Below are 13688 nucleotides of genomic sequence, written 5' to 3'. Positions count from 1 at the left end.
AAGACATATGATTTTTTTTTTTTTAGTAATTTTTAAACTTAGTAATAGCAATTGTTGCACAGTTAGAAAAAAAAAAAAAAGCAACCTCGACTTCCCTACCTGCTGTTTCAAAAAACGCAACAGAACCACCCAAATCAGTAGGGCAGGCAGATAGAGGCAGCATATGCTTTTTCTTTTGCAATTAACCTTCATTCAGATGCCTGAGTCTATAGAATAGGAACACCTAAGCATTGCAACAACCAGATCTAATTTATTCCTAATTAATCCTCTATCTTCGTACAATATCTAGGTCAAACCTAAACATTAAAGCTATGTAACAAGGGAAAAAAAAAAAGAATTGAACATGTGCTGGAGCAGAAATTGGGGATGAAATTTCCAGTGGTATTTCCTGCTACTGGTGTTGTATTACTGCATCGTATAGCTTTCCACCATGACCCCAGGAAGACACATTTGCCCACCCATGCAGAAACATAGGCAGGAAACTCCTCAGTCTTTGCATATAAGAATATAATACACAAAGCAAGAACGGAGCAAGAACTGCCTCCCCCTCACTGTGATGCCCCTTGCTGAAATCACCATCTGCACTGACGGTCAGACAGCTATGCTAAAAAACCCTGAAGTCATTTCAGACAAACAGAAGTCATAGTCACTGGCTTCTCAGCACAGCTGGATGAACAATTAGAGCTGGCACTGTCTGGGCAACTGCACAAGTGGGCTTTTAAACAGCCAGAAAGAAGAAAGGGCTTGTGTTGCTCTCATCTGTCAACTTGTTGCTTTATAGCATTCTCCACTGTTTAAATATGCTCCTCAGTTGAATGCATGTCATATATATGACTATACAGTGTTATAGAGATGCCAGCCACAGCAGAATCACTGAGAGAGAGCCAGGTGTGAGGCTTGTGGTTGCCTGTGGCTCCGCTAGTCAGGATGGTGGCCCACAACACATTCATCCTGACGGTCTGAGCTTTTGGCATTACACAGTTGTATTACTTTTCATTTATTAAAATATATGGATTGTTGCCAGATGTGAATGAATCATTTATAACCAGTGCAGTGATGTCTGCTTGAGTCTGCAGGCTGTGTAGGACGTAGAGATTGGGATCAAGTGGAGGGGGGCCTGGCATTACTGTGCATAAGGCATCTGCTACAGACAGAGATGGAGATTTGCCCTATGCTATTTCACATATGAACCAGTGAGGAGCACACTTTTATTGCTGGTGCCATGGTTTGTTCATCATCAGAAATCCAAGCTTGAAGGCCAAACTGATAGCCCTCTGGTTGATGCTCTGTAGCCTAATACAGTTTAACTCACTAACCACAGCTCACCAACAAAGAGTGGGATACAATACAAACATCATGACCTCTCAGATTTGGGGTTGAGGAGATAGATCCCTTCAGGCTGATTTGCACTGATCGACAGGTGGTAAATGAGGAGGACAAATTTGCCTAATATCACAGAACAATTCAGTAGTACAGCCAAGTGCTGTTCCTTGACCCGCGTATTACTGGAGGTCACGACCTCCTAAGAAGTACAAATTTATTAGCTTCATTTTCAAAACATTAGTTAGTTGTGCTTTCCATCTTAAAGATTTACAGCATTTAAATCAGACTGCCTCTGCTTACTTGCACATAAGATTTCAATTTAATCTTGAAATCCATATCTCTTGCTTTTCATGCAACACAATTCAACCTTAACATTTAAAGAGCACTGTGAAGTGATTCAGCACACAGCACTTCCCTTCAACAAGCAGAGGAGAGAGATCTTGTGCAAGAGGCAACCCTTAAATACAAAGAAGTAAATTACATGATCCTTCTGAGTTACATAACTTTGGATCAACAATAACAACTACTTCCCTCCTCCCAAAACCACTCCTCAGCAGACACGCAACTACAATCAAAATAATCATATAATTTCCTTTATATTTTTTTCCCTTTTAACACTTAAAGTTCAAGCTGTCTGATTAATGACACTAGTGAGATATACCACAGTATTTACACAAGAAGGTTTCAAATCTATGGTAAGCTACCTAGAGTTGAGTTACAGGATATTAGCTCAACTCTACTGCTGAAAACAGTTTCCAAGTTCCAGTACCTTTCATAGTATAGAACTCATCCAATAGCTGCAATGGTCCAGCTAAACATCTCAGGAGATCTCCTTTATGAATTTCAATATGAATTCAGCTCTGCACAAGCTTCATCCTTCTGGTGTGCAAAGACAGTTTTTATCAACTTCAGTGACAACCATGCATATCCAGGGAAAGAAACTGGTCCATACAGATGATTCAGATCAGCAGATTCTCCCAAATGCCTGACAACATGATTTTCAAAGGACTAAGAGCATCAGGGCACATTTCCAAATTGCTCTTAAAAGTCACCAGCTTTGGCATCTAAACCTATAACATGGTTTTGGAAGACTCTGCCTAAAAACTAGTTATTAAAACCACAGAGAGAAATATGCAAAAGCTAACTTGTGCCTCTTGTCCAAAAATTACAAAACACATCATTCAAACACACCTTTAGGTAAAATTTAGAGGATGCCTAACCTTTCCAGAAACTATAAAAGCAGCTGTGTATTGATGGCATTCAGATGGCTAACTCCTGACAGCATTCAGACTTGGAGTTGGTCCAAAACGCCTCATTGTAGTAGAGACATCTGCAGGCAGGTGTGGAACATCATTTGCCAATCTGTGATTACCATCTTTTAATAAAAGGAAACCAAAAAGCAAACAATTTTTTCTTTACACAACTCAGCTAAGGAGCTGGGGTGGAATGAGGGAAGCACTTCGCAAAACCTGTATTCTTTAATCCACATTTCAGTCCTCACCATAAAAACAGCTTTAGCACTGATATGATAGTGCAGTAAAATACCAGTGTGCACAGTGTTAAAACTCTCAAAAGGAAACAAATGATTGGACATAGTCATGATTATAGTCAAGGCTCAAAACTGTAAGGGTTACTTACTCACACAGAAGAATGCCGTTTTCTAATCCGGAACGAAAATCTTTCTCACCAAAACTTCTGCCCGTCACTTGCTGCAAAAGAATAGGGGGAAACAAAAGTGTGACATCTATTAGAAAGTGAGCTTTACAAGAACAATTCATAATATTCAGTTAAAGCACCTGCCACATAAGGAACATCTGAGCTTTACAGGCCTTGCCAAAGGACTAAGTCATGCCCATTTCTCCTTCCCATTTCATCAAGCTATTTAACACATAGAACAAAGTATTTGCTGTGGCCAGTACAATTACAGGTTATAACAGAACTGTTTTCCAGGAGTAAAAACCAAAAATGACAAACCAAAAACTACAATGTAATCTTCAGAATATTTTAAAAGTTTTATTTTATAGTGCTTTGAATTTTAAAACTATTGTATTTAGACAAACTATGTATTTTTACTACTTTTTTTTTGCACCACATTAAAAATTTTGTACCGTGCTTGAACTGTAGTCTTTAACCTATCATCTTTAGAGAATAAGCAAAGGCAATTGGAAGCACTGGCATGACTTGTAGTCCTTCAGACACATGCCTCAATACTCCCGGTCATATTAAACAATATTTCACATCAGCAAGTCAACTGTGAGTGTGAATACAACCTCAGTGGAAGCTAAGGTTTAGGCACCTTCTCACAGTCCCATCACGGATGCTTAGACCAGGAGGTACATTCTGCATCACAAGCTCTTAAGCCAGTCTATTCTGCTTAGGGATGGACCATCTTGAAACCTTTCAGGAACCCCAGTCTTGCCTGAGGTGCCAGATGCAACAAGCATAACTGAACCCCCATTTATGACTCACTACCATGTTGACGTCTTGCCATTCATCCTCATAGCATTCTCAACAGATGACGTGTTCCGTTAGAAGCAAAGAACACTTTTTATTACCACCACGAAGGATATAAAAATAGTTGCTATGTTTAGAGAGCACTGAAAAGAAACAATGCAAAGCAAAAAAAAGTTTTTAATTGTCCTCCAGGAGGTCTTCTCTTTACCCAGCCAAAACATTTACCGGATACTTATAGAGTTCTCATGGCTTGCATCCAATCTTTCAGCAAGACGCTTGCTCTGGGTGTTGCTTCCGCCATAGAGAATAGTGACTTGGGGACGTATCTGTCCTTACGTCCCTGTTTTCTCCTTGCTGTTACATTCAGATATAAGACCCTTCCCCTCCCAGTTTCCTGTCATAAAGACAGCAATTTATAAAAACTGACAAGTTTGGCACTTTCCCACGGGATTAGCAAATGCAACAGCTTCAGAAATGTTGGTTACAGCTATGTAGTCTTAGACAGAGAGCAACACTTTTTTTTTTTAATTGAAATGCAAATGCAAAGCCTGAATGAAACCTAAGCCTCCACTAAATTGTAAACATACCATTCTGTTCAATGTGAAGGAACTTCTCCAGCAACCTGCCATGACAATGCACAAACTTTAAATCCCCATACTCTGAAAACTGTATCATAAGGGCATCAGCTGACAATCATGTCTTGTGCAAATGCATGAAGTAGCACAAGATACTGTGTTGCCCTCATACCTCTGAAGAAACCACATGCAATATGCCAGTAGTAAATGATCTCTAATAACTTAAACTATATCTAGTCATAGTAAATCATCTCTAATCTTGACCTACTGGGACAGAGGGAAATCATGACAATCAAACCATTAGTATTTGGGATAGATGACAGACAGAGCATATCAAAACTGACTTTTGTTTCATCTATAAAATACAGTACAGAAAGGAGTAGGAAGAGTTAGTTTGTAACAACCTGACTCTAAGTGGCTTTTTCATCTATGCAGAAAAAGAATTAATTATAGTCACCTTATTTCACTGTTCAACACCAAATGTTCAAGCTATGGAAATCAGTCTTCTTAGGCATTTTTTTAAGACCCTCATTTAGCAGGAAGCAGTAGTGAAACTGTTACCACAATTCAGGTAAGAATCTACCTGCCAAAAGCTGTCACCTGAGTATTGCTGTCATTACTGATAATGTAGGAAGGTTTCATATATAACTTCTGGCTGCACGAATAAAAGCATGACATGCCGATGCACAGCTGGCACATAAATTCATCCAGCTAGAGGTAAAACAGACACTGACAGGAGGTGAGGAAAGACAGGAAGGTCCAGGAACAGTGCATGTCTGTTTGAAAAGGAACTGGAAGTAAATGAGGCATGGAAAGGTTTATGCCTGTTCTAGATGATCCAGCTGCAGAGGGAAAACATTAATCAGCTACAAGTCTCCTGATATAACCAATTAAAACGTAAAAACAGTTCAACAGAGAAAGGTTAGAAACTAAAAATAAGCATGAAGATGACATTATAAATGACAAAGATAAACCCAAAATGGGATTGAGAGGAGCAAGAAGCTGGGTCCACCTTTTCCAGAGGAAACTAGAGCTCAGTTTCTTGGCATATGCACACACATTGACCTCCCTCTCTGCAGGGGCCACTTTGGGCCATACCCTCATGAACAACTACTGCAGGCCCACAGGCCACCCTGGTGCACATTGCTGAGATAACCTCTGCTTAGCACACCGAGAGCAGGAGGAGAGAGCATTTAAAGGCACTGCAAGCAAAAGGATTGGCAGTCTCACATTTGCAAACACACAGTCCCACATTAAAAGGTGCATACTTTGCCCAAACCCCTGTAAAAAGGAAAGCAGTACTTTAGCCACTGTACCACAAAACTGCTGTGCACATCACAGGACCATGTTCATGTCATCTGTTTCTACTAGCTTATCTTCCACCTCTGGAAAAAAAAAGCCTCCAGTTGGCTGGATGAAACTCTGAAAACACTGACACAAGGACTAGAGGGTAGGTAGCATTTACAGTGCTTCTATTGAGCTTTACTGGACAAAAGGAAATTGTCCATCTGCAAACAGGCACAGAAAACTGGAAAATGGAGGAAGAGATCTTTAGCCTATCACCTTTCATATTGCAGAGAACTGGCGTTCAGAACTGAACCTGTACAAAATCAGTCATGAACAAATGCAAGGCAGTATGTATCCTGGACTGCTGCCTTCAGGAAAGGAAAAAATAAAAGTAACATCAAACTCCACGATATTAACTGAGAGAACACAAAGACCTGGCCTTTCTTGTAAGGTTGGGTTTCCAGACCACTTCATCTTATATGCTTTGAAGACAACTCATCTCCACCTCTCCAGTACAGAGCAGCACACTTCGGCAGTACAGCAGGAAGCAGGATACATTGAAGAGCTCCCAATTCACTTTGGAATGACAGAACACTAATTCTCTGCAGTGCAGGGGTACCAAAGTCAGAACAAAGTACCTCAAAGGCAAAACACAAGCTGTATCCTGCTAATGATTACTAGAAAAGCCTCCCACATCTTTAATAAGTTCTATAAAGCTGAGAAGAAAAAAATGCATTTCCATGTCATACTGTAAATTAAGAATAGACAACAGAAGTGAAACAGGGTAATTTATTATTGTGTGCTTCATTAATGTGAGGAGAAGTTGTTTTTATTTATCATCTGGATGATATTTTCTTCTCTGTAAAAAGCTGCAAGTTCTGCAACCAGGGCAATTATTTGAGTGTCAGATGCATTTCTTGGTTTCCCTGCCACTTAACAACAGAAAATGAACCTAAAATGAGTAATAGAAGTTTTTCACGGCAAAAACTTTAATACTTATTTGCACACAGTAATGCTTCTTATATACGGTATTATGGCTGATTAACTCCTTTGTTCTTTGCAGTTACACATGCCACTAAATTTATGCCATCAACCATGGCTGTCATCCAGCCACTAACCAGTGCCATATTACACAACTTTATTTTCACAAAGCTTCAGTTTATATTGTTTTCCTTGCATTTTTTATTGCTAGTGGTGCTTCCCGAGATGGAGTTTGCAAAGCCTCTCTTGTCAAAACAGCTTAGGGGCATGAAAAAGAAAAGGTGACAAATTACCAAGCAGATGCTGGCCTCAGGTGAAATTTATCTCGGCCAACAAGATATAAGTAGTCGAATAAACACTAGGTCATCAGGGACAACACAGTGAAAATAGTTAGCTTCATTTTCTATGTGCACATCTGAAAATGGCATGTTATGCAGAGAAAAAAATCAGAGACACAGCAAAGAAAGGTCTTTGTTCCTTATTATGCCTTTTGGAGAGCTTGTGAAGCATGACAGTAAAGAGAGAAAGATTTTCAAAAAGTTTCTTAGGCTGGCTATTTTTTTGTATGTGGGCATGCTGCTTTTCTGTTTTGCACAACCACTATTTCTCTCTACATAATTTTTTACTTAAATTAAAAAAGCCAGCCCTGCTACTTAACTAGGGAGATATAAAAGTAAGGCTTAAACTGTAATAATAACATGTATGTAAATAGAAAGCATTGGACTGTATAAGCATCAGGGAACACAAATGACCAAAAGAAGCATGACAGCTTTTAGGACATTAGAATTTGGCTCCTCTAGAGTAATGAATTCCTACTTCCCCGTTTCTGAGATATAATTTGAGCTAATAACATGAATATGCAAGTTAAATTCCATTTTTGCATAACATAGGCAAGAGATTTCTGTACTAAACAACCCTGATCAGTTAAAGCCAGCTTCATATTCGCAGCCCACAATTGTATCACATTGCTATGACATTGCAATGGAACTCGGGAGATCCTTCACCAGCTTCTGGTTCAGCCATGAACTGATCACACAGTGTGTCTGTCTGCAAAAGGGAACACAATACATTATCTAGGCATGAATTCCCTCTCTCTTACAGAGGGATTTAAATTAGCTAAAATCATAGCAATATAAGCCAGGCCTGAACAGCTTTATTACACATATTAGGAAGCTAGTTTATTTCATACAGAGAAACTTGAAAATTGCATGAATTGGAGCTATCCAGAAGCAACTAACACTGGTCTAAGCATACCTGTCTTCCACGAAAGCTGAATGATGACAACCACTCTGCACAAAGCCTCCCAAGACGTTATATTATTGAGGTCATTTATTATTGAAATCAATAAAAGTGCAAACAAATATCTGTAGTGTGTAATTCTATTTTCAAGGACAAAACCAGCATGAGCTCAGAACAACTAATGTGGCCAGCAGTGAATCACCTGAAATTCTGGGGTATGGAACTTGAAAAATTAAGGAATAAATGGGAGGATGGGGGTGATTTCCCACTTGGCTAGCAAGATTAATCTGCAAAGAAAGCACTTAACATTATTTTTAGATCTTTCACTTCCTGGTCACTTAGGTTTAACTGCAATTTGCAAAGTGAACTACCTGTGCTGAAGTTCCTTTTGTTCTTTTCCTCTGACTATTCACTCTCATATTATTCTTTAATGAGACAGACAGCTGACTCGCTCTTTTTACACTTCATAGAAAGTCCACTTTTTCTAGCAGCAAGAGAATAAAAAAGAGACAGCATATTCTCCCCCATTTGCTTTCAACTCCTATCTGCCACACTGCCTGTTGGGTTAGCTGACAGTTTGGTGTCCACATATGGCATGGGAAAACCATACTCCCAGTCCCTGTGGTGGGCCCAATTCTAAGTCCTCACAAAAGGAATGATATATTTACTAGTGGATGCTAGTCAGTGCCTTTTCTTTTCCAAGAAGAGAGTAACAAATAAAACAACCCCAACAACTGGGGTTTTTTTCTGATCCTTTGCATAGATTAGTGAGGACATGATCCTATGAACGGACACCTGTATTTAATGTGTAGACTAAAAGAAGAGATTCAGTTAGTACTCTATCTAGGAAACACAACAAAAGATATACTGAAAGAATAGTAAAACAAATGCACCACTGGACACAAGTTTCCACTCCAGGTCTCCACCATCCCTGTTCTCCTACTAAACAAGAATTTACAAAGTCAAAGGCAAGAGAGCTCCATTTATGCTCAAGACCACAAGCCAACTGCTTGAACTGCTACAGAGCAGCACTACTCCATTGACTCAGATCTTGAGTTTAGCAGTTCTTTGCTAAAGAGAAGACTGGAGCAGCTGCACTACAGTTCTGCCTGCTGAAAGGCCAAGACATGATAGGAGACAACTGCAAGCAAACAAGGCTTATTGCTGCAGATAAGGCACAGGCATCACTGTGCTCCTCCTTTTCTAGTTAACATACCATCACCAGCAGCAGCCACTCACAGAGAATCACAGTATATTCAGAGTTGGAAGGGACCTACAAGGATCACCAAGTCTGGTTTTCTGTGAATGGCCCATGTGGGGATCAAACCCACAACCTTACTGTTATTAGCACCACACCTTAAACAACTGAGCTAATCTGAGAGTCTTACCCTACCTAAGGCTTTAAACCTAAGTCTGGAAATGTTTTGTCCTTACTAATCCTGCCCATCACCAGAGCTTTCCACACTAAAATTCCACACTGGTAACAGTGGTATTAAACATGCAGGCTTGCCATACGTTGTTTGGATTTATGATCTTGCCGAGCAGTGCGTGTTTCTGCCAGGACATCTGGTAGTATAATCCCGTTTGGCTGGCAAGCTGCTAAGGAGTGTTAAAATTTCATGATAGAGTAAAATCAGCCTCCTTTTTCATGTGCCTTCCCTAACGCTGTTTGTATACATTCCCAAGTGCATTGCCAGACATTGCCACCTTCCCTTTGGGGTGGGGTGTGGCAGAAAACATTTCATTCAAGGTTGAACATTTTGTGAAGAAAGAGAGCAATGAGCAGTAAGAGAACTTAAAAGTGACTTCTGTCAGACTTCTCTTGCCTGGAGCACAAGCTCTAAGCTTCACCTAGCAGAAGGTCATGTGTTACATCCAATTTGTATTTGGCAGTCAGTAGATTAGTACTGCACCATTGTTTTACGGGTATCTAAAGTTCTTACCTGTATTTCTAGCAGTATTATCAAAATTAAGTACCAGGTGATAGACATGATAGATCACCCTAGGATAACTAGTTTTAATCAGTTGTTCGATTTAGAGTTCTTTTAATTGCTTAAAAAAAAAAAAAAAGAAGAAACCAAACCAAACCCAACCCCCCCACACACACAAAAACAAAAACAACCCAAAACCAAAACCTAAAACAAACCACACCAAAACTATCTTATTTCCCTTACTGTGGGATCCATCAGCAGTTTGTTTCAATGGGAATTAAAAAGGAGGGGGTGTTGTAGGCTTTTGCCATAGAATTATCAGTGAAGTGTTCATCCTCCTCCTTGACTGGGGAGAAGGAGGATGAAGCATTATTTCAGGAAAATAACTTGTATTTGATGGATAATGATACACTCTTTAGCTCCGTACTCTTTTCTGTAAAAACAAGACCCCATGCAGACGGTCAGAGGAGCAGAGATCAGGATTAGCGTGTATGATCTGAGTCCAACAAGTACAACAGACCAGAAGACAAGAATGCACCTCCTCAGTTCAAGGCCCTCATTTAATCTAGTCCTGGCTGTCTGGAGAGTCTGGCCTCTCTACACTGTCTGGACAAAGTTGCCTTTTCAGTTGCCCCTTTTACTACTACATAACCTATTCAACTTCAGGGTGAACCAGTACATAATGGCAGTTCCTGCACCTTTGAAGGGAAGAGCAAAAGATGACTAGTAATTACTAGCTATCGTGAACACCCTTTCCCAAGGTCTTATTTTCTTACTCAACCAGGCTAACAAGCAATCTCTCCCTGAAAAATGAAAGGCTGATAAAGTTACTATGAATTTTCCAACCTCTTTTTGAGTTATTCCCTGGGGCTTGCCACGGACAGACAAGCATTTGCACTGCTTTCTATTGTGCCTCTTCAGTTCATACAGAAACAAAAGTATATTCAGGGAACTAGTCTCAAAGCAGAAACTGTTGATTTAGCCCTTATTTTTAGCTTAACATGATCCTTCTTGAAGCTGGAATCAGTACTGATGGAAGGAGATAACTCAAGCAGCTCTGGCTACTGAACTCAGAGTATCTGTAATGCCAATATATGTCTGCCTCACATTTTATCACCAAGCCAAAGATTTTTTTTAGCTAAGGCCAGGAGAATTTTTTTCCTTTTTCTTAGGTTGATTACACTAGCAACTATCCAGCAGAACAGGAAACTGGGTTTCTGGCCATCTCTAAAAGAGCAAAGGATCAAAACAGACATTGTTTTATCCTTTAACTCCTTTTCCTACTCCAGTCTTAAAAAACTGGTCCTCTAAAATATGTTGCATCATCTATATGTTGAAACTGAAGCATCTGCTAATAAAACCCTCTATTTTCTCTCCTCCCGCCTTAGAAAGTTTAGACAGCCCTGAATCAGAACTGTTTAAAGCTCTGACAACTAATTACAGCTGCAGAGGCAGAGTAGAACACAATGTAGGCAGCAGACTCCTCGTTGAACTCGTCTTGTCTCAGCCTCAGAGCAGAGATCAACAACTCTGCAGGAGATGATGGGATCACTGCAGTATCTAGAGTTGTTAATCCCCATTACACTGCTTTAACCTATTTTGCATTAATCGCTGTATTTATATTTTACAAGACCACTGCGCTACTTCTTGGACAAGCAGGTTTTTGACACCAGTGTGTTGCTTTCTGGCAGGAATGTGCATCTTGGCAGTCAACTTTAGATCTGCACACACTTAAAGCTGCACAGAGACAGGACTAACAAGATGTTCCAATTTAGAGAGGTCCAACACTTGAAGCACTTCAGCCTGTCATTAACCTCTGTCAGAGAGACTACCAAAGCTCAGTACAATTATTGAACTCTTGCAATGCAAACTGTCTGCTAGGAGACACCTTTTTGAAGAAATCATGTGTTCACTTGAGCAAATCATTACTAAATTTAACCAGCCATTTAAAGATGACACTTCGTGTCTTTAAGTCTCAGTGAAGGCTCTGAAATGCCAATGATGAGCATCAGTAGGCACCAGTCTACCTTGAAGCCTTTAAATTTAATATCGTCAAGTTGTATCGAGGCAAGTCCATACGGAAAGTGTCCCACATACAGTCTGTGCAATTTAAATATATATACACATATATATATTTTTTAAAAAGTATAGCTCAGCAAGGCATTTTAAGACCTGATTTTCCAGACAATAAGCCTAGAAGCCCAGAGCAAGCAAAGCAGGAAACACTCTATGGGGAATAGAGATATGTCATACAGAAACTGCTGAAAAGCATAATTCTATGTGCTGTCAATATAACTCTGCAAAATTCTGCTCCTTTCAAATAAAACGGAGAGAGATAAAACAGAACCCTTTTGAGAGCTTCTCGGATGCTCCTTCTGAACTCTGGATCATCACCTGGCACATTCTTCAGCAGGAACAGAGCCACATGCCACAGGTTTGCAGCCACTTGCAAACAAACCACAGAATTAACAACAGTTCTAAACAGGAAAAAATGTGCAGTTCAAAAATTACAGATTGAAGAAAAATTATCCACTTTCCTGCAGAAAGAAGGCTAACCTTAATTCAGTCATAAACTCTTGAGACCTTCATTAATAACTCTTTGGAAGCAGATCTACTTTGTTCCTGCTTCTATAGAGACAGAGTTAAGGAAAAGCATTCACACTCTGAGTGCTTTTCCAGCTAAGCCAGTTTTTAAATCACATTTGGCCACCAAGCTTGGGTGGAACTAGACTTAATTGTGCTGTGAGGAAGCAGCAAGGGCCATCTGCTCTTGAAGGGCAGTCAAGCCAGGAGAAGAAGGTGACCCCACACAGGCTGCATCCTCACTAATGGGACACAGTCACACAGGGCAATAACTGATAGATAAAACTTGGTATTGATAACACAGTCCATCCATGGCATCAGACCTGGCAAAGCAATGAACTGCGTCTGGGGTCTGTCCAGGGAGTCCAGTCAGGAGCTAAACAAGACAGGGCCAGAGACAGGACTGGAAAAAAGGCTACAACATAGTTCTGGAGACCATCCAGGAGAGAAGGTACTTACAGCATTATGCTGCATGGCAACAGAAGGGGCTCCAGTAGCCCTAACTCTGAAGCCAGGATAAACCTGACCAATGGAAAAAACTCCTTTCTTCTTCCCTCGCATCTTGCAGGAGAACTGGAGAGAATAACACATTCTTATGGTTTTGTCTGGGGTAGAGCTAATTTGCTTTGCAGTGGCTGGTATAAGGCTGTGTTGTCAATTTGTGCTAAGAAGTGTTGATAACATAGGTATTTTTTAGTTACTGCTGAGCAGTACTTACACAGAGTCAAGGCCTTTTCTGGTTCTCACACCACCCCTCCAGCAAGTAGCTTGCAGGTGCACAAGAATTTAAGAGCAGACACAGCCCTGACAGCTGACCCAACTGACCCAAGGGCTATCCCATATCATATAGGGTCATGCTTAGTAATAGCAGAATCAGCAGGAAGGTTGGTGGAGGAGCTGCTGCTGCAGGACTGGCATTGGTTGGTTGTTGGTGAGAAATTGCTTTCTATTGCAACTCTTTGTCTTTCTTGCATTTTATTTATCTGTCTCTGTTATTTTCCTTTTTGTTACAATGTATTATTATTTCATTTCAATTATTAAGCTATTCTTATCTCAGCCCATGAGTTCTCATATTTTTGCCTTTCCAATTCTCTTCCCCAAATCTTCCTGGATAGGGGGAGTGAGTGAGCCACTATGTTGTGCTTAGTTGCTAGCTGATATTAAAACACAAGACAACCACAAAGAGAATGCTGTCATAAGGGAAGAAACAAAACCAAAAAGTAAACAGGAATGTGTGGTGAAACAGAACAACTATTTCTTTCTAAATTATGATGACATTACAAGCAGACAGAAAGCCCACTGCAGCCTCTACTGA

At 40.2% G+C, this 13688-nt stretch overlaps 1 protein-coding gene across 1 annotated transcript in view; it reads right to left on the bottom strand.

The window, feature by feature from the left end:
- Positions 1-13688, bottom strand: part of LIMCH1 (LIM and calponin homology domains 1) — a 183585-nt gene that overhangs the window by 111328 nt on the left and 58569 nt on the right. Inside the window, exon 2 of the mRNA XM_050337872.1 lies at positions 2962-3032. Coding sequence (XP_050193829.1) covers positions 2962-3032 — 71 coding nt within the window. The remainder of the gene's footprint in view (positions 1-2961; positions 3033-13688) is intronic.

This window comes from Myiozetetes cayanensis, unplaced genomic scaffold, assembly GCF_022539395.1.
Source record: "Myiozetetes cayanensis isolate MyiCay16 unplaced genomic scaffold, myiCay2020 scf7, whole genome shotgun sequence".
Lineage (NCBI taxonomy): Eukaryota > Metazoa > Chordata > Aves > Passeriformes > Tyrannidae > Myiozetetes > Myiozetetes cayanensis.
This window is presented reverse-complemented; position numbering and strand designations above follow the sequence as displayed.